This window comes from Pecten maximus, chromosome 14 (assembly GCF_902652985.1).
Source record: "Pecten maximus chromosome 14, xPecMax1.1, whole genome shotgun sequence".
Lineage (NCBI taxonomy): Eukaryota > Metazoa > Mollusca > Bivalvia > Pectinida > Pectinidae > Pecten > Pecten maximus.
In genome coordinates, this window is record NC_047028.1 from 20,360,662 (window position 1) to 20,384,139 (window position 23,478).

A 23,478-nucleotide genomic window follows, 5' to 3' on the forward strand; every position below is an offset into this window, starting at 1 on the left:
ATTTGTTAAACAAGAATTACAAGTAATCATGTCTGTCCTGCTTTGTCAATAAAGCAAGTTTTAAGCAAACTCCAAAACTCACTTTACTAAAATTTCAGTATTTCCCCAAAAACCTCTACTTGATAGTAAGGATGAGCAATATTGATGTATTGCAAAACAAATAACGGAATCAAATTTTGCAAAATCACTAATTCTCAAAATTTGATGCATAATCACCTGATTATGTCATTTACACCAAAAAACATGAAAAGTGAGAAAAAATACATCTGATAGATTATAGAATTTATTGCAATTTGACAATAAACTAATCTGACTACATAATTATTGTAAGTCAATTGGAGAAGCAATCAAGATTTCATATCCATTTTGTAAATCTCAGTTTTTGACCCAAAAATATTTAAAATTTAAATTCACATAATCGTTAGGGTGTGTTGAGATGTCCCACTACATTGTAACTATATTCCAGGTTTGGTTGGAATAACATTGATACTTTTTGAAAAACTGGGCTGAACACTAAAATCCAGATCCATCCCTATAATTTACAGTCATTACATGTGGACCATAAATTCTGGACGATATTGTTACAATTAATTAATTTAACTAATTATTACTAGTACTAATCATTTTACCCCTGACTTTGACTAATCGATCATGATTTTCTGTGATGGATGGTTTAACTATTTAAATCCAAATGCAATAAAACAACATTTTAAAGCATTCCTATAAGCGCTAGCCTTTAAACATATCTACAACATTTTTCCACTTTTTGATGGACGTTTTTGTAGATATATCCTTTTCTGTCCATAATCATTCAATAATCCATGTGATGATCGATGATGAATTTTCAAGTGATTCCCAACACTATAATATTCCGTAACTAAAGGGTGTATTGAGATGTCACTATACAATGTGATCTTAGTATACAGTTTGGTAAACTTAGGACTAACACTTTTTGAGCAAATGATTTAAACTGTTGTAGTCGTTGCCAACAGAAAATTAACAGTCTTGCTTCATAACGTCATTGCAGGCAATACAGAACTAAACTTCATCATACAATTTATGATCTAGCTGAGTTCTATGTTTTTGCATTATAAAATGAATCAAAAGAAAAAGTTTGAAATGCAATAAATTCATGAAAATTGGAGAGCAAGTGGTTTTGATGTAACGTCTGTAATCTATATAAACACCATCATTATTCACAATCAGTTATACATAAATATGTATATGCAACAATAACACTGGTATTGAGAGACAACTAAAATTTCTGTTTGGTGATAAAGTTACAATGTGTACAGGAAGGATATACATTATTATGTATATATATATTACAGTTTAAATCCCTAAAGGTATATATATAGCAATAAAACGTTTTTGAGACCATTGAGCCTATTGTTATAGCGAAATGTTCCAGACAATCAAACATGAATGTTTTATTACCTGACATTGTCAGGCACTAGTGACAAGCACAATTAGGTCATAAATATTTATGTATATGTCATAAAATCTATAAATAGTGCTTGTAAACATTCTAAATACACTGTATCACAGGGCATTTACTGTCAACTAACTCTTAAAATTAACATACAAAATCTAATAAAATACATAACATGACATCTTATTTCTGACTAAATTTTAGAATTGCTTGTATTAAATCTGATTGTGCATTTTAACAGTTTAAAAGGGTAGCTGTTAGCTATTGAGATCGAGTTTCTTCAGCAGATTATGCATACGCATACATAATATCTATTATCACAGCTTGCATGAACTGCACTAGCTGGGTTTGATCAATTATGTAGATTTTAGCTATTGAGAATAAGCTTTTTCGGCAGAGTGTGTTACATACATAATATCAAGTATCACAGCTAAACTGCACTATAGCTCAATTTGATCAATTGTTGTGTTGACAGTGGTACTGAAGTATTGTCTCTTCTTCTTCTAAGCAGGCCTCGGTTTCATCAATGTTTTTTAACTTAATTTATAAGCGTACACGGAATTATTTCAGTAATACTCATAATAATGATATATTACTGGAGTTGTGCTGCCAAATTATATAAACTTTCTGCATAAAATTGTTGAAAGTTTTCAGTTAGTCTGATCTGAGTTAACAGAAAACAATTAACTGCATGCAGTCATTGTCAACCACCAGTTTTCATATAAAACAACAGCAAACTGTTTATGAATTTATGAATGGGGTTAGGTCTATCCGTGTCATACTGTCTTGATATAGGCAACTCAGACTCACACATTTGATGGCTGGGTGGTTTACAGGTTTTAATGTCTACTTTTACAATACGTCCACAGGGCGGAACAGCTCTCCGAGATGAACATGGGCACTGCTAACTGGTCCTTCTAGGTCCTGTGTCGACCTCCATATGACTACACTTGTGAGTCACGAACAGCTCAGAATCTATCTATAGCAATGAACAGCCCAATTGCTGACTGGATATTCAAAGACAGATAAAATATTTGACGAAGAAGGCAGTTTTCGATGCAGTTTTCAATAACTTCTACTGTTCATGTGGTTCAAGCCTTACAGCAAATGAGTAAATATTACATACAATACATAACAGTAAGAAAAAAGTGGAATACGAGTTTGCTTGAAAAATAAATTTGCCGATACAGGTTTTAAATTCCTTAAATAGAAACATGATAAGTGTATTGATCAATTTAAACATTGAAGATTTTTTTGGCAAATATACAGTGTAGTCAATAAGTCGACTTAAAATTGCAGAATATCTCCTATTCCACTCAATATTTCTGTAATGACTGGTTTCAATTGCTAAAGGTTGTGCAGACATACAAATTTTTGTTTAACATCTATTCTTTATTTCTTAGGCATGTACAGATTTTGTCAAATTAACAAGGGCCCAATGGGCCCGAATCGCTCACCTGCAATGCAGTGATTATTTCATATATGGACCCTGAAGTTACTTCAGGAGTCTTCCAAGTCTGTTGGCGTATTGAATTCTTAAATCAAGGTTTGTTTGACCCTTAATGACATTGAATGTAGGTCAGGGACATTGATTTGCTCAAATATTGTAGCCCTTCATTGCAGCATACTAGGGTCAATATCAGGTCTCTGGACCGTTTGGTTATCCAGAAGTCATTTAAAGATTTTAGCATATTTGACATCTGTGACCTTGAATGTAGGTCAAGGTCATTCATTTGCACAAACTTGGTAGCCCTTCATCCCAGCATGCTACAGGCCCAATACCAGGTCTTTGGGCCTTTTTGTTATTCAGAAGAAGTCATAAAGATTTTAGCCTATTTCACGTCTGTGACCTTGAATGTAGTTCAAGGTAATTTATTTGAACAAATCCTGTAGCCCTTTACCCCATCATGATATAAACCCAATATCAACTCCCTAGGCCTCTTCGTTATTGAGAAGAAAAATTAAAGATTTTAGGCTATTTGATCCCTGTGACCTTGAATATAGGTCAAGGTTATTCATTTGAACAAACTTGGTAGCCCTTCACCCCAGCATGCTATAAAATCAATATCCAGTTACTGGGCCTCTTGGTTATTGAGAAAAGTTTTAAAAAATTTCAGCCTATTTGACCCCTGTGACCTTATATGTAGGTCAAGGTCATTGATTTGAACAAACATGGTAGCCCTTCACCCCAGCATGTTACAGAATCAATATCCAGTAACTGGGCCTCTTGGTTATTGAGAAGAAGTTGTTTAAAGATTTTAGCCAATGTGACCCAGGCATGTGACCTTGAATAATGGTCAACTGCATTCATTTGAACACACTTGATAGCCCTTCATAAAAGCATGCTACAGGCCCAATATTAGGTCTTTTGGCCTCTTGGTTATTGAGAAGAAGTTGTTTAAATGGAAAAGTTGATGACGGACGGGTGGCCGGACGGACAGACGCCATGCCACGGCATAAGCTCACTTGCCCTTTGGGGAGGTGAGCTTAAAACTGAATGGAAAAATAATTTACCGTAAAATGTCCCTAGATATATAAAAAAACATTTCAAAGAAAACTCTAATAAACCTCCAAGTCTTAACTATGTACTATGTGTCAAAAATTCTTTGATGTTAAATGATGTATACATCTACAAGGTAAAATGGATTAAAGAGGCTTACCTGCAGACGGACCGGTAAACGGCACATCTCCGATCACTAAATAAACTTCAGTACACGTTTCTATGTGACAAAATTAGAGGCTTTCCGCCTTTATTTCTTGAAAACAATTACAGAATATGTATTTAAAAGACGTTTTAAAACTCAACCTGAGAGGGAAATGTATGGAATATAACGGCAAATCTTGTTTGTAAATCGCCGCTGCCTTTGAAGTTATCACTGTGCAGCACTGTGCACGTGCTTGTTTCTTTGATGTGTCAATCAAATTAGACTTATTGCGGGTTGCGATTAAATAAATAATATTTAAAAATGAGGTTTTAATATCACTTTTCAGCGTTTTATAAGGAAAATAAAATGAAAAACTCAACCATTCCAACAATCTGTCATGTGTAAAAAATCTTTTTCTATTAGCCAATTTTTCTGATCTCTCTGCGGTCAAGCCTCTTTAAGTGTTTGATCTTGATTGGCTAAGTCCTATGTCACCAAAACCTAAAGTAAATATATATAACACCTTTTACATAGCTTACCCAATCGACACAATTTTATACCAGTGTTTTTCTTTGATAAAAAAATCCTATACAGTATTCAAACATTTTTCTCGTCAAGCATTTCAAATCAATATCTTAATTATTTTATAGCTTCTTGCATAATCTGTTATAGTTTTTGTATATTTCAAAGGGAAATGACAAGTTCCCAGGATACGATTACATTTCTTGCAGAAATTTAAAGCAACGTACCTTTTACAAAAATTTAAATGTACATTTTCAATGTAGCTCCCCTTTATTCTGCCGACTTTGACAAGCTTATAAGTCCCCTGTTTCTTGCCATTGGAGTATAGACTCTTGTGTTCTCTCTCTCCTGGTGTCAAAGGAATGTTTGTGGTTATCTAGGGGAATCAATACTTATTTCCAAGGGTCATGACACATCCTAAGAAAATCTTCGATTATATGTTGCATCATAGTTTTGACTTTTGTCATGTATTTTGTACTTGTCTTCAATCACATGTGTATGGCGTACGTGATATCAATCCTATCGCGTTCAGCTTGTTTTAGAACCAGAAAATGGTTTACTGGTAGACACAAACAATACCGAGTGATCATAGTCGACCACATATAATTAAAGCCCACTTAACACAAAATTTCACAAAGGAAAATACCTGGGCGAATGGCATAAGCAGTAAATTGCATCAACTGTACATAAACAGACATTTACATACCTGCAGGTATTAAAAATATCATTTTGTTCAAACACGTTAAAAAGTTTATAGGAAATATCTTTATTCCGATATAATTCCACAGGCAAGTATATGTTCATTGATTGTACATACAGATATATTAATAATATCATTTCATTGCAAATATATAGGAAACATAATCTTTATTTAAGCATTGAACTAGTGTGCTTTCAGTTGGCAGTTATAGGCTGATATTATGTCAACTAGACAAAGGCATTTTAACGATGCAAATTTCAACTGTCAAAATCCAAGATGGCTTTCTGTCGGCCATTTTGTTTTCCAGATTGGACTAGGAATTGAATGGGCATAACTAGGGACCAAGAAAAAATACACGTGATGTTTGAGATATAATTCCTCCCGTACGTACTTCTCAAGAAATATTGATAACAAACTTTCACATTCAAAATCCAAGATGGCCACCAGTCTGCCATTTTGTTTTCCTGATCAGACAAAATCAAATAGGCACAACTGTGGACCAACGGGAACCTACATGTGAATTTTGAGAAAAATGCCTCATGTTCTTTTCAAGAAATTACGATAACAAACTTGAACTGTCAAAATCTAAGATGACCACCTGTCAACCAATTTTCTTTTCCTGATCAGGCTCAAAATTGAATGTTCATTAGGGACCAAAGGGAACTTACATGAATTTGATTCAAATTGAAGTTTAAGTAATCTCCCTGTTGTACTTCTCAAGTAATAGTGATAAGAAATATTGTTTATGGACGGATGACAGACAGAATACAGGCCATGGATGTGCCATAAGACAATTTGAATAGCCCACCATTTGTTGATGGTGGGCTTAAAAGAAAGATAAGCTAGGCAACAAATTACCATCCTGTCGGTAAAGTCTTCAAAAATGCTGGATACTGTAAATTTAGTTTTGAAAATTTATCATATGAATTTCAGTCTGGATTTAGGAAGTTGTACTCCACTGATTTTTGTTTTAACTATCTAATTGATTACATTAAATCACAAACTGTAAATAGTGTAATTTACTGGTATGGTTTCAGGCCTACAAAAAGCTTTTGAATACGGTCAATCACTTGATTCTATGTGAAAAATTGAAGATTGTGAGTGGTGTTTATCGAATCAGATCTCAGCTTGTGTATGTTAATGGGACTACATAGTTCCTCAATGTTAATGGGATTACGTAGTTCCTCAATGTCAATGGGATTACGTAGTTCCTCAATGTCAATGGGATTACGTAGCTCCTCAATGTCAATGGGATTACGTAGCTCCTCAATGTCAATGGGATTACGTAGTTCCTCAATGTCAATGGGATTACGTAGTTCCTCAATGTTAATGGGATTACGTAGTTCCTCAATGTTAATGGGATTACGTAGTTCCTCAATGTTAATGGGATTACATAGTTCCTCAATGTTAATGGGATTACGTAGTTCCTCAATGTTAATGGGATTACGTAGTTCCTCAATGTTAATGGGATTACGTAGTTCCTCAATTGAATGGGATTACGTAGTTCCTCAATTGAATGGGATTACGTAGTTCCTCAATTGAAATGTCTAATGTGGGGTCCTCCAAATTATCTCCAATATCATGAACAAAATTAAACAAAGATTGAAATTTGTGTACATGCAGGAATAGCAGATGTCTTTCTCTAAAATCTCAAAAAACGTTAGGCCAAGGAAAAAAAATGTTGTGTTTCCCCTTTCGTCTCTCAAAAAATTAGGGTAGGTAGGTAGGGATTTTTTTTTTTTTTTTATCTTTTTTTTTTAAATAAATAATCAAATGTTCATATTTGAATATTTATATATGCTGTATATATCATTTCAATATCATTATATTTCAGTGTTTGATCATTCTTCTACCTAACTTCATTTTGAAATGCAATGTATTGGGAGATGAAAATGATATTAAAAGTATATCAAACTTTATTTGCAGTGTTTGTTATCTCTTTTCAGATAATCTCAAATAGGAGCATCATATTAATAGTCAGAACAGTAAAACCATGTCATTATAAACGCAGTTTATTGAGAGTTTCCACTCTTCGATTTTTTTCCGTATGGACGATAACATGGAGGCTGTTCATGTTCGAGACATTCTAGACACACAGGCAGAACAGTATAACACTGTCCAACCTCCCTCCCCAATATAACACAATCACCTTTTACAAAATAAAATAAATAAAATAAAATATATCTCCACATAGCGTTGTATGCGGCAGTGATGTCATAATTCGCTTTTCGTCCATGTGTTTACATTTTTTTATCGTCAGTGCCAAAACAGACGACGGCGTGCAAAAAGCCGCCATGTTTTTTGAACATCGAGGTCATCAATACGCTTTAAAACCAGTGCCCGTCATATACAAGCGTTTATAAGACTTGGGTGTGTATAATAATAAAACGGAAAACGGGCTAAATTTACGAAAATTTCCGGATTTTCAGTATTTCAAAAAAAAAAAAATTAGGGTCGGTGGCCTAAAATTAGGGTCGGTCGGGAAAGGGGAAACACAACATTTTTTTTTCTAGGCCTTATGTTCTGTTCTAATCCAGTGTGAACATGCTTGTTCAAATCAAAAGATCATTTACAAATTATGCAACAAAAATTGGTTTGCTTTATACTAAAACAGTCAAGCTCCAGCTCTACCACCACTTTAATATTTACAATGGGAAAGTAGCTCAATTACTTACAAACTATTCTCCCTCGAGGCCTTTTCTACAGTTATACACCAATATGAACAGACATGTACAGGTACGGAGGTGAATATACATTTTATAATACGCAAGAAAATAATATATTTGCAAAATGAGGTATACCCCGGTAGTTATAGTATAACATAAAAAATTTATATGGTGTATAGACATGGTCCTCACCATAAAATATATAAAACAATTAATATGGTATATAGACAAAGTCATCACCATAAAATATACAAAAACAATTAATATGGTATATAGACAAAGTCATCACCATAAAATATATAAAACAATTAATATAGTGTATAGACAAAGTCATCACCATATAATATATAAAACAATTAATATGGTATATAGACAAAGTCATCACCATATAAAGTATAAAACAATTAACATGGTATATAGACATAGTCCTAACTATATAATATATAAAACAATTAATATGGTGTTTAGACATAGTCCTTGTCATATAGTTTATATAAGAAAGTCAATATTTCACAGAAGATTTGCACAGAGAAGCCCAGTAATGAAGTATCAAACTCATTATATCATTAGAAAACTCATCATTTTATAGTCAGACATCAAGGGAGTTAATTCCAATATGACACAGTTTTTATATTCTTCATCTAAGGTGGTATAGCCAACATCAGTTAAGCTATAGTCACACCAGATCGTACGATTTCTGAATCGTGCGATTGGGGGCGATTTGGCCGAGTTACAACCGATCGGCAATGTTTGTTGCGATGTCTATTCGCGATCGCATACTGCGATTGGTCCTACGACTGGTGGTTGGTCATCGTACGATTGGTGGTGCGCTTGGTCGCGCAATGACTTACGATTGGAGAAGATTGATCGCAAGATCAATCGTAGGCAATCGAATGCAATCGTAGGCAATCGTGCGATGAGTGGTGCGATCAGTGACCAATCGCACGATCAGTCGTGGCAACCTGCGACTGCTCGCATGATCAGTCGTGGCAACCTGCGACTGCTCGCACGATCAGTCGTGGCAACCTGCGATTGCTCGCACGATCAGTCACTCGTCACCATTAGATTGGCGTAATCGAACCGCCTCTCGATCCAGGGACGCACCCAGTACCCAGTACTTCTCGCTCGTTGGTTTCGACGCCGTAGTGATGCTGCAGTAACAACATTGCTTGTATATCCGCCATTTTGTTACCTGTACCCAGGAAAGTGGTTTGCGAGGTAAAGACTGGTGGTGCGACCGATCGTAAGGTCGTACAAACACTCGGGACAGGTCGTGACTGATCGTACGACCAATTGTGAGGTCGTACGATCGGTGGTACCACCAATCGTAGAGTGGCACGACCAGTAACACGACCAATTTGCGACTACTTGGCCCGCGATCATGCACGACTGGTCCTGCGTTCATGTGCGACTGGTGGTACGACCGTTCTGCGACCACTTGCGATTTAGAATCGCAGGTCAGAAGTTTTGAACATGACCATCGACCTTGCTGCGACTGATTTTGCGCGTGCGATCACCGACGACCACTGCGACTAGTCATGCGCTCATGCTACGATTTCCCTGCGATTCCGATTTTCTTCGGTCGCAACTAGGTCGTAGGTCCGGTGTGACTGGGGCTTTATAGTGGTTAATCAGTTGAGTGCTGTGCATTGGGTATACAGGGTGACGAAATAAAATATAAATATTAATCCAAGTGGTTTCAATCACAACATCTCCAAGCATCAGCAGTAAATGGATAATTTATTGGCCGACTTGTTTCGCCTCTATATTGGAGGCTTCATCAGGACAGCCTATTGTGAAATATAAAGCATTAGCTTTTATGTATGTCAGAATCTACCAGCACTTTATGCCTGGATGAGAAGAAGGAAGATGCGAATAGACTGTGCTAAAAAGTTTAATTTATTTATCTAATTACATGGTAAATAACATATAAAATATCACAACTATTAGTTAATGGCTTATCTGCCCTTGATTTAATGTACATTCATTTTTTTACATAATGATATAAAAGGGAGTCCCATTTTTAGTACTCCATGGTTGAAAAATTGTCAAAAAGCTGTTCTGATAAGCATCGCATATTGAGTCGAAACTAGTCAGCCAATAAACGACCCACTTACTGGCGACGCTTGGGTATGTTGTGATATGAAGCCACTTGGATGTATCTAATAACATCTCTATCCAAACGTATATGAAATCATATCAAAGTTAATCTTTAAAGTAATCTAGGCATTTACAATTCTAGGGGACCTTTGTAAGTATAGGGGAGATTCCCAGGTCACTCAGGAAGCCAGGACTATATAGCCCGAGTACAAAATCTCTACTTTTCACATGATATATATATATACAACAAATATTATTATTACATCAGGTTATTGTGAATTTTAAGATTTTATTGTTACTGCCCATCAATATGTTATCGATTACTTATGATAAATACATTATGTATATAGCCCCTGGCACAGGTAGTAAGTTACAATTTGAGTCAATTTAATAGCAGATGCCTCATTGTTCGAGATTTATTTAGTGGAAACATCAATTTGTATCAGGGACATATATAAATATTTTTGTATAGATCAAGTACCTGATTAATATGCAAAGTTACGTCATGCTACATTTGTATATATTTTCTCATTATATCTTTTTAGAATATACATGTTGTATACCCGGGCTCAAAGTGGCGCCTATTTTAGTGGCCATGCATGCCGGCATAAATTCACCATTGGCAACCAGTTATTGACCTATAAGGTGCCTACATTGCCACTAAAAATTGTTTAAATTTGCAATTTGGTTAATCTTTCTATGGTCTTAAGTCAATGCTAAAATGATGTTCACAATCGAAAAAAGTTACAGAGATGTTATACTGATCTAAAGAATTAATAGAGTTTTTTTTTCAAATTTATGACCACTAGGCCAGGCGACTAACTTTTCCTAGATTTTATGACTTGGTAGTCAATTAGGCCACCTGGTAAACATATCTACTTTGAGCCCTGTATACATAGGTCTTGTCTGTTATAATACACTCAATATATAATTATTGAGTAATATTGAGTAGACTAAGCCAATACCTATGGTAATTATGATTGTATATATCTCAAAGAGATCCAGCTACTACATTTTATAACTGTGATGATCTGTAATATATAATAAATAATATGTAATAAATATGTGATATTTTCAGGGTATGTACCAGTGGCAGACGTATATATACTGTATGTGATACACTGTGTATATATACGTGTCTGTATAAGTCCCTGGTATGATAAATAGTATTAGCTAGCCTAGCTTATAATTCATTACAATCAATCAAACATGTATTTTATAGGTGTCAAGCAAAATATCTAAAAAATGAGTGAAAAACATGAAATTTAGGCCATATAATTGGGCATACCTACATACCGTGCGTACTGTGAAGACCATGGTGGACTCAGTCATGCAGCTCAGTGCCTTAGTTCGAGATTACCGGTTCTCGTGAGAACAGAACAGGGACAATAAATTAAGACAATGTCCCTGTGAGTACAACTAGCGTACACTCAGGACAGGACAGGCTACGTGACAACGACTCATACCCTTCCTACACTGCTCTGACGACAACCAGCTGTCAGAAATTAGGTTATTTCAATATGTGTAGGAGTAGGTCACTCACGACCAAACGTTACGGTCACAATTAGTTATCGGTTTTATTTATTCAGATTTTTAATTTTTTGTATGGGATTAAAGAGTTTTTTTGTGTGATAATACCGACATGTTCTTGTGCCAAGATGTGGTCAACATTTTCGATAGCCAATGTTTACGACCCGCAGTTGAACTATTGTGATTAAAATCCCAAGTGAAGTCAACCATGCCCTGTTAGCTAGCCTAGCTAGCTGACCTTTACGGTTGCATCGTCACTGAATCAATGATTGGATGGAAATAACGTGTTAGAATCTACTTACCTGTTGTCTTAGTTGTCGATTTCTGTCAGGAATCTTGCTACACGAGGGAGTTTCTAAATTTGTTTTCTACTGGGAATTGTACGAAAGAAGACGAAAAAAGACTTAGTAGAAATAAGCTTACTCCTCATTGCTACCCGACACCTTTCATAACACGAGCAAAATATTGAATAGGAAACAACGTTGATAGAAGGGAAGTAACTCTGGTTGCCATCAACAGTTGACTCGCCAGTACACCGACCAATGGACTAAGACCACAATTAGCTTCGCTATATGTTTCATTGTAACATTAAAATTCATAATAAATTCCCAACATCTCATATGCAACTTTCCATCTCACCTGGCCAAGACCAACATCTGAGAAGCAAAATATAAAAGTTTCAACCCAGCATGTTGGGCATTTTCTGGAGATAGCTGTCAAAATGTGTCACCAACGTGGATTATATACATTCGGGTCAGGGGTAGAGGTCAAATCAGGACTCATCACACAGGGTCCTGGAGCACATAATAAATGATCAATATTATTATTTTACATCACAAAACATAGATTGACATCTCTGCTATAAATCCACATTAAATTCATCAACAGAAATCAAGTTCAAAGAGGCATTTGATTGGTTTTCCTGAAATACATACATTTTTGAGGGGACTTCATTCGTGGGGCCTGAACCCGGAAGTACTTAATTGTGGTCTTAGTCCTATTATGGGCATTGACCACAACAAAACCAATGTTGTAAAAGCTAGACTGGATTATGTTTGTATCGACCCCCCATATATTTTATACATACATTATTATTGTAACGTGTCCCTGTGGGTTAATCCGCCATTACGTCAGACCAAAACATCGTCATTTTAAATACACACAGAAAGCACATCGTTTTATTTTGGCCACTACAAAAGTTACCACATTAACCAAAAACTATCAAACTTATGGGATATAGTCTTATTGATCATGCATATGGCTGTCATTTATCCGTATTTTCGAAAATCCATTGGGTCCTATTCGACATGTCCAAGTTTGTAATTACATGTAAGCCGCCATTACGTCAGACCAAAACATCGTCAATTTTAAACGCACACAAAAAGCACATCGTTTTATTGAGGCCACTACAAAAGTTACCACATTAACCAAAAACTATCATACTTATGGGATATAGTCTTATTGATCATGCACATTGTTGCCATTTATCCGTATTTTCTAAAATCCATTGGGTCCTATTCGACATGTCCAAGTTTGTAAATAGCCGCCATTACGTCAGACCAAAACATCGTCAATTTTAAACGCACACAAAAAGCACATCGTTTTATTTTGGCCACTACAAAAGTTACCACATTAACCAAAAACTATCAAACTTATGGGATATAGTCTTATTGATCATGCATATGGCTGTCATTTATCCGTATTTTCGAAAATCCATTGGGTCCTATTCGACATGTCCAAGTTTGTAATTACATGTAAGCCGCCATTACGTCAGACCAAAACATCGTCAATTTTAAACGCACACAAAAAGCACATCGTTTTATTTAGGCCACTACAAAAGTTACCAAATTAACCAAAAACTATCATACTTATGGGATATAGTCTTATTGATCATGCACATTGTTGCCATTTATCCGTATTTTCTAAAATCCATTGGGTCCTATTCGACATGTCCAAGTTTTGTAATTAAGCAGCCATTACGTCAGACCAAAACATCGTCAATTTTAAACGCACACAAAAAGCACATCGTTTTATCTAGGCCACTACAAAAGTTACCACATTAACCAAAAACTATCATACTTATGGGATATAGTCTTATTGATCATGCACATTGTTGCCATTTATCCGTATTTTCTAAAATCCATTGGTTCCTATTCGACATGTCCAAGTTTGTAAATAGCCGCCATTACGTCAGACCAAAACATCGTCAATTTTAAACGCACACAAAAAGCACATCGTTTTATTTTGGCCACTACAAAAGTTACCACATTAACCAAAAACTATCAAACTTATGGGATATAGTCTTATTGATCATGCATATTGCTGTCATTTATCCGTATTTTCGAAAATCCATTGGGTCCTATTCGACATGTCCAAGTTTGTAATTAAGCCGCCATTACGTCAGACCAAAACATCGTCAATTTTAAACGCACACAAAAAGCACATCGTTTTATTTAGGCCACTACAAAAGTTACCACATTAACCAAAAACTATCATACTTATGGGATATAGTCTTATTGATCATGCACATTGTTGCCATTTATCCGTATTTTCTAAAATCCATTGGGTCCTATTCGACATGTCCAAGTTTGTAATTAAGCCGCCATTACGTCAGACCAAAACATCGTCAATTTTAAACGCACACAAAAGGCACATCGTTTTATTTAGGCCACTACAAAAGTTACCACATTAACCAAAAACTATCATACTTATGGGATATAGTCTTATTGATCATGCACATTGTTGCCATTTATCCGTATTTTCTAAAATCCATTGGGTCCTATTCGACATGTCCAAGTTTGTAAATAGCCGCCATTACGTCAGACCAAAACATCGTCAATTTTAAACGCACACAAAAAGCACATCGTTTTATTTTGGCCACTACAAAAGTTACCACATTAACCAAAAACTATCAAACTTATGGGATATAGTCTTATTGATCATGCATATTGCTGTCATTTATCCGTATTTTCGAAAATCCATTGGGTCCTATTCGACATGTCCAAGTTTGTAATTAAGCCGCCATTACGTCAGACCAAAACATCGTCAATTTTAAACGCACACAGAAAGCACATCGTTTTATTTAGGCCACTACAAAAGTTACCACATTAACCAAAAATTATCATACTCATGGGATATAGTCTTATTGATCATGCACATTGTTGCCATTTATCCGTATTTTCTAAAATCCATTGGGTCCTATTCGACATGTCCAAGTTTGTAAATAGCCGCCATTACGTCAGACCAAAACATCGTCAATTTTAAACGCACACAAAAAGCACATCGTTTTATTTTGGCCACTACAAAAGTTACCACATTAACCAAAAACTATCATACTTATGGGATATAGTCTTATTGATCATGCATAATGGCTGTCATTTATCCGTATTTTCGAAAATCCATTGGGTCCTATTCGACATGTCCAAGTTTGTAATTAAGCCGCCATTACGTCAGACCAAAACATCGTCAATTTTAAACGCACACAAAAAGCACATCGTTTTATTTAGGCCACTACAAAAGTTACCAAATTAACCAAAAACTATCATACTTATGGGATATAGTCTTATTGATCATGCACATTGTTGCCATTTATCCGTATTTTCTAAAATCCATTGGGTCCTATTCGACATGTCCAAGTTTTGTAATTAAGCAGCCATTACGTCAGACCAAAACATCGTCAATTTTAAACGCACACAAAAAGCACATCGTTTTATCTAGGCCACTACAAAAGTTACCACATTAACCAAAAACTATCATACTTATGGGATATAGTCTTATTGATCATGCACATTGTTGCCATTTATCCGTATTTTCTAAAATCCATTGGTTCCTATTCGACATGTCCAAGTTTGTAAATAGCCGCCATTACGTCAGACCAAAACATCGTCAATTTTAAACGCACACAAAAAGCACATCGTTTTATTTTGGCCACTACAAAAGTTACCACATTAACCAAAAACTATCAAACTTATGGGATATAGTCTTATTGATCATGCATATTGCTGTCATTTATCCGTATTTTCGAAAATCCATTGGGTCCTATTCGACATGTCCAAGTTTGTAATTAAGCCGCCATTACGTCAGACCAAAACATCGTCAATTTTAAACGCACACAAAAAGCACATCGTTTTATTTAGGCCACTACAAAAGTTACCACATTAACCAAAAACTATCATACTTATGGGATATAGTCTTATTGATCATGCACATTGTTGCCATTTATCCGTATTTTCTAAAATCCATTGGGTCCTATTCGACATGTCCAAGTTTGTAATTAAGCCGCCATTACGTCAGACCAAAACATCGTCAATTTTAAACGCACACAAAAGGCACATCGTTTTATTTAGGCCACTACAAAAGTTACCACATTAACCAAAAACTATCATACTTATGGGATATAGTCTTATTGATCATGCACATTGTTGCCATTTATCCGTATTTTCTAAAATCCATTGGGTCCTATTCGACATGTCCAAGTTTGTAATAAGCCGCCATTACGTCAGACCAAAACATCGTCAATTTTAAACGCACACAAAAAGCACATCGTTTTATTTAGGCCACTACAAAAGTTACCACATTAACCAAAAACTATCATACTTATGGGATATAGTCTTATTGATCATGCACTATTGCTGTCCATTTATCCGTATTTTCTAAAATCCATTGGGTCCTATTCGACATGTCCAAGTTTGTAATTAAGCCGCCATTACGTCAGACCAAAACATCGTCAATTTTAAACGCACACAAAAAGCACATCGTTTTATTTAGGCCACTACAAAAGTTACCACATTAACCAAAAACTATCATACTTATGGGATATAGTCTTATTGATCATGCATATTGCTTGTCATTTATCCGTATTTTCTAAAATCCATTGGGTCCTATTCGACATGTCCAAGTTTTGTAATTAAGCCGCCATTACGTCAGACCAAAACATCGTCAATTTTAAACGCACACAGAAAGCACATCGTTTTATTTAGGCCACTACAAAAGTTACCACATTAACCAAAAACTATCATACTCATGGGATATAGTCTTATTGATCATGCACATTGTTGCCATTTATCCGTATTTTCTAAAATCCATTGGGTCCTATTCGACATGTCCAAGTTTGTAAATAGCCGCCATTACGTCAGACCAAAACATCGTCAATTTTAAACGCACACAAAAAGCACATCGTTTTATTTTGGCCACTACAAAAGTTACCACATTAACCAAAAACTATCAAACTTATGGGATATAGTCTTATTGATCATGCATATTGCTGTCATTTATCCGTATTTTCGAAAATCCATTGGGTCCTATTCGACATGTCCAAGTTTGTAATTAAGCCGCCATTACGTCAGACCAAAACATCGTCAATTTTAAACGCACACAAAAAGCACATCGTTTTATTTAGGCCACTACAAAAGTTACCACATTAACCAAAAACTATCATACTTATGGGATATAGTCTTATTGATCATGCACATTGTTGCCATTTATCCGTATTTTCTAAAATCCATTGGGTCCTATTCGACATGTCCAAGTTTGTAATTAAGCCGCCATTACGTCAGACCAAAACATCGTCAATTTTAAACGCACACAAAAGGCACATCGTTTTATTTAGGCCACTACAAAAGTTACCACATTAACCAAAAACTATCATACTTATGGGATATAGTCTTATTGATCATGCACATTGTTGCCATTTATCCGTATTTTCTAAAATCCATTGGGTCCTATTCGACATGTCCAAGTTTGTAAATAGCCGCCATTACGTCAGACCAAAACATCGTCAATTTTAAACGCACACAAAAAGCACATCGTTTTATTTTGGCCACTACAAAAGTTACCGCATTAACCAAAAACTATCAAACTTATGGGATATAGTCTTATTGATCATGCATATTGCTGTCATTTATCCGTATTTTCGAAAATCCATTGGGTCCTATTCGTCATGTCCAAGTTTGTAATTAAGCCGCCATTACGTCAGACCAAAACATCGTCAATTTTAAACGCACACAGAAAGCACATCGTTTTATTTAGGCCACTACAAAAGTTACCACATTAACCAAAAACTATCATACTCATGGGATATAGTCTTATTGATCATGCACATTGTTGCCATTTATCCGTATTTTCTAAAATCCATTGGGTCCTATTCGACATGTCCAAGTTTGTAAATAGCCGCCATTACGTCAGACCAAAACATCGTCAATTTTAAACGCACACAAAAAGCACATCGTTTTATTTTGGCCACTACAAAAGTTACCACATTAACCAAAAACTATCAAACTCATGGGATATAGTCTTATTGATCATGCATAATGGCTGTCATTTATCCGTATTTTCGAAAATCCATTGGGTCCTATTCGACATGTCCAAGTTTGTAATTAAGCCGCCATTACGTCAGACCAAAACATCGTCAATTTTAAACGCACACAAAAAGCACATCGTTTTATTTAGGCCACTACAAAAGTTACCAAATTAACCAAAAACTATCATACTTATGGGATATAGTCTTATTGATCATGCACATTGTTGCCATTTATCCGTATTTTCTAAAATCCATTGGGTCCTATTCGACATGTCCAAGTTTTGTAATTAAGCAGCCATTACGTCAGACCAAAACATCGTCAATTTTAAACGCACACAAAAAGCACATCGTTTTATTTTGGCCACTACAAAAGTTACCACATTAACCAAAAACTATCATACTTATGGGATATAGTCTTATTGATCATGCACATTGTTGCCATTTATCCGTATTTTCTAAAATCCATTGGTTCCTATTCGACATGTCCAAGTTTGTAAATAGCCGCCATTACGTCAGACCAAAACATCGTCAATTTTAAACGCACACAAAAAGCACATCGTTTTATTTTGACCACTACAAAAGTTCCCACATTAACCAAAAACTATCAAACTTATGGGATATAGTCTTATTGATCATGCATATTGCTGTCATTTATCCGTATTTTCGAAAATCCATTGGGTCCTATTCGACATGTCCAAGTTTGTAATTAAGCCGCCATTACGTCAGACCAAAACATCGTCAATTTTAAACGCACACAAAAAGCACATTGTTTTATTTAGGCCACTACAAAAGTTACCACATTAACCAAAAACTATCATACTTATGGGATATAGTCTTATTGATCATGCACATTGTTGCCATTTATCCGTATTTTCTAAAATCCATTGGGTCCTATTCGACATGTCCAAGTTTGTAATTAAGCCGCCATTACGTCAGACCAAAACATCGTCAATTTTAAACGCACACAAAAGGCACATCGTTTTATTTAGGCCACTACAAAAGTTACCACATTAACCAAAAACTATCATCCTTATGGGATATAGTCTTATTGATCATGCACATTGTTGCCATTTATCCGTATTTTCTAAAATCCATTGGGTCCTATTCGACATGTCCAAGTTTGTAAATAGCCGCCATTACGTCAGACCAAAACATCGTCAATTTTAAACGCACACAAAAAGCACATCGTTTTATTTTGGCCACTACAAAAGTTACCGCATTAACCAAAAACTATCAAACTTATGGGATATAGTCTTATTGATCATGCATATTGCTGTCATTTATCCGTATTTTCGAAAATCCATTGGGTCCTATTCGACATGTCCAAGTTTGTAATTAAGCCGCCATTACGTCAGACCAAAACATCGTCAATTTTAAACGCACACAGAAAGCACATCGTTTTATTTAGGCCACTACAAAAGTTACCACATTAACCAAAAATTATCATACTCATGGGATATAGTCTTATTGATCATGCACATTGTTGCCATTTATCCGTATTTTCTAAAATCCATTGGGTCCTATTCGACATGTCCAAGTTTGTAAATAGCCGCCATTACGTCAGACCAAAACATCGTCAATTTTAAACGCACACAAAAAGCACATCGTTTTATTTTGGCCACTACAAAAGTTACCACATTAACCAAAAACTATCAAACTTATGGGATATAGTCTTATTGATCATGCATAATGGCTGTCATTTATCCGTATTTTCGAAAATCCATTGGGTCCTATTCGACATGTCCAAGTTTGTAATTAAGCCGCCATTACGTCAGACCAAAACATCGTCAATTTTAAACGCACACAAAAAGCACATCGTTTTATTTAGGCCACTACAAAAGTTACCAAATTAACCAAAAACTATCATACTTATGGGATATAGTCTTATTGATCATGCACATTGTTGCCATTTATCCGTATTTTCTAAAATCCATTGGGTCCTATTCGACATGTCCAAGTTTTGTAATTAAGCAGCCATTACGTCAGACCAAAACATCGTCAATTTTAAACGCACACAAAAAGCACATTGTTTTATCTAGGCCACTACAAAAGTTACCACATTAACCAAAAACTATCATACTTATGGGATATAGTCTTATTGATCATGCACATTGTTGCCATTTATCCGTATTTTCTAAAATCCATTGGTTCCTATTCGACATGTCCAAGTTTGTAAATAGCCGCCATTACGTCAGACCAAAACATCGTCAATTTTAAACGCACACAAAAAGCACATCGTTTTATTTTGGCCACTACAAAAGTTACCACATTAACCAAAAACTATCAAACTTATGGGATATAGTCTTATTGATCATGCATATTGCTGTCATTTATCCGTATTTTCGAAAATCCATTGGGTCCTATTCGACATGTCCAAGTTTGTAATTAAGCCGCCATTACGTCAGACCAAAACATCGTCAATTTTAAACGCACACAAAAAGCACATCGTTTTATTTAGGCCACTACAAAAGTTACCACATTAACCAAAAACTATCATACTTATGGGATATAGTCTTATTGATCATGCACATTGTTGCCATTTATCCGTATTTTCTAAAATCCATTGGGTCCTATTCGTCATGTCCAAGTTTGTAATTAAGCCGCCATTACGTCAGACCAAAACATCGTCAATTTTAAACGCACACAAAAGGCACATCGTTTTATTTAGGCCACTACAAAAGTTACCACATTAACCAAAAACTATCATACTTATGGGATATAGTCTTATTGATCATGCACATTGTTGCCATTTATCCGTATTTTCTAAAATCCATTGGGTCCTATTCGACATGTCCAAGTTTGTAAATAGCCGCCATTACGTCAGACCAAAACATCGTCAATTTTAAACGCACACAAAAAGCACATCGTTTTATTTTGGCCACTACAAAAGTTACCGCATTAACCAAAAACTATCAAACTTATGGGATATAGTCTTATTGATCATGCATATTGCTGTCATTTATCCGTATTTTCGAAAATCCATTGGGTCCTATTCGACATGTCCAAGTTTGTAATTAAGCCGCCATTACGTCAGACCAAAACATCGTCAATTTTAAACGCACACAGAAAGCACATCGTTTTATTTAGGCCACTACAAAAGTTACCACATTAACCAAAAATTATCATACTCATGGGATATAGTCTTATTGATCATGCACATTGTTGCCATTTATCCGTATTTTCTAAAATCCATTGGGTCCTATTCGACATGTCCAAGTTTGTAAATAGCCGCCATTACGTCAGACCAAAACATCGTCAATTTTAAACGCACACAAAAAGCACATCGTTTTATTTTGGCCACTACAAAAGTTACCACATTAACCAAAAACTATCAAACTCATGGGATATAGTCTTATTGATCATGCATAATGGCTGTCATTTATCCGTATTTTCGAAAATCCATTGGGTCCTATTCGACATGTCCAAGTTTGTAATTAAGCCGCCATTACGTCAGACCAAAACATCGTCAATTTTAAACGCACACAAAAAGCACATCGTTTTATTTAGGCCACTACAAAAGTTACCAAATTAACCAAAAACTATCATACTTATGGGATATAGTCTTATTGATCATGCACATTGTTGCCATTTATCCGTATTTTCTAAAATCCATTGGGTCCTATTCGACATGTCCAAGTTTTGTAATTAAGCAGCCATTACGTCAGACCAAAACATCGTCAATTTTAAACGCACACAAAAAGCACATCGTTTTATCTAGGCCACTACAAAAGTTACCACATTAACCAAAAACTATCATACTTATGGGATATAGTCTTATTGATCATGCACATTGTTGCCATTTATCCGTATTTTCTAAAATCCATTGGTTCCTATTCGACATGTCCAAGTTTGTAAATAGCCGCCATTACGTCAGACCAAAACATCGTCAATTTTAAACGCACACAAAAAGCACATCGTTTTATTTTGGCCACTACAAAAGTTACCACATTAACCAAAAACTATCAAACTTATGGGATATAGTCTTATTGATCATGCATATTGCTGTCATTTATCCGTATTTTCGAAAATCCATTGGGTCCTATTCGACATGTCCAAGTTTGTAATTAAGCCGCCATTACGTCAGACCAAAACATCGTCAATTTTAAACGCACACAGAAAGCACATCGTTTTATTTAGGCCACTACAAAAGTTACCACATTAACCAAAAACTATCATACTTATGGGATATAGTCTTATTGATCATGCACATTGTTGCCATTTATCCGTATTTTCTAAAATCCATTGGGTCCTATTCGACATGTCCAAGTTTGTAATTAAGCCGCCATTACGTCAGACCAAAACATCGTCAATTTTAAACGCACACAAAAGGCACATCGTTTTATTTAGGCCACTACAAAAGTTACCACATTAACCAAAAACTATCATACTTATGGGATATAGTCTTATTGATCATGCACATTGTTGCCATTTATCCGTATTTTCTAAAATCCATTGGGTCCTATTCGACATGTCCAAGTTTGTAAATAGCCGCCATTACGTCAGACCAAAACATCGTCAATTTTAAACGCACACAAAAAGCACATCGTTTTATTTTGGCCACTACAAAAGTTACCGCATTAACCAAAAACTATCAAACTTATGGGATATAGTCTTATTGATCATGCATATTGCTGTCATTTATCCGTATTTTCGAAAATCCATTGGGTCCTATTCGACATGTCCAAGTTTGTAATTAAGCCGCCATTACGTCAGACCAAAACATCGTCAATTTTAAACGCACACAGAAAGCACATCGTTTTATTTAGGCCACTACAAAAGTTACCACATTAACCAAAAATTATCATACTCATGGGATATAGTCTTATTGATCATGCACATTGTTGCCATTTATCCGTATTTTCTAAAATCCATTGGGTCCTATTCGACATGTCCAAGTTTGTAAATAGCCGCCATTACGTCAGACCAAAACATCGTCAATTTTAAACGCACACAAAAAGCACATCGTTTTATTTTGGCCACTACAAAAGTTACCACATTAACCAAAAACTATCAAACTCATGGATATAGTCTTATTGATCATGCATAATGGCTGTCATTTATCCGTATTTTCGAAAATCCATTGGGTCCTATTCGACATGTCCAAGTTTGTAATTAAGCCGCCATTACGTCAGACCAAAACATCGTCAATTTTAAACGCACACAAAAAGCACATCGTTTTATTTAGGCCACTACAAAAGTTACCAAATTAACCAAAAACTATCATACTTATGGGATATAGTCTTATTGATCATGCACATTGTTGCCATTTATCCGTATTTTCTAAAATCCATTGGGTCCTATTCGACATGTCCAAGTTTTGTAATTAAGCAGCCATTACGTCAGACCAAAACATCGTCAATTTTAAACGCACACAAAAAGCACATCGTTTTATCTAGGCCACTACAAAAGTTACCACATTAACCAAAAACTATCATACTTATGGGATATAGTCTTATTGATCATGCACATTGTTGCCATTTATCCGTATTTTCGAAAATCCATTGGATCCTATTCGACATGTCCAAGTTTGTAAATAGCCGCCATTACGTCAGACCAAAACATCGTCAATTTTAAACGCACACAAA

The 23,478-nt window shown here is 35.4% G+C and overlaps 1 protein-coding gene across 3 annotated transcripts in view; it reads right to left on the bottom strand.

The window, feature by feature from the left end:
- Positions 1-12,063, bottom strand: part of LOC117342012 — a 29,153-nt gene extending 17,090 nt beyond the window's left edge. Inside the window, exon 1 of one of the 3 annotated variants that reach the window (XM_033903953.1) lies at positions 11,898-12,063. Coding sequence is in view for 1 of the 3 variants with exons in the window: in XM_033903952.1 (XP_033759843.1) it covers positions 11,362-11,397 (36 nt within the window). In the remaining 2 variants the exon portion in view is untranslated. Of the gene's footprint in view, positions 1-11,357; positions 11,875-11,897 lie in introns of those variants that run through there. The other 2 variants (XM_033903952.1, XM_033903954.1) reach the window with 2 other exon arrangements.
- Positions 12,064-23,478: the final 11,415 nt, after the last annotated feature.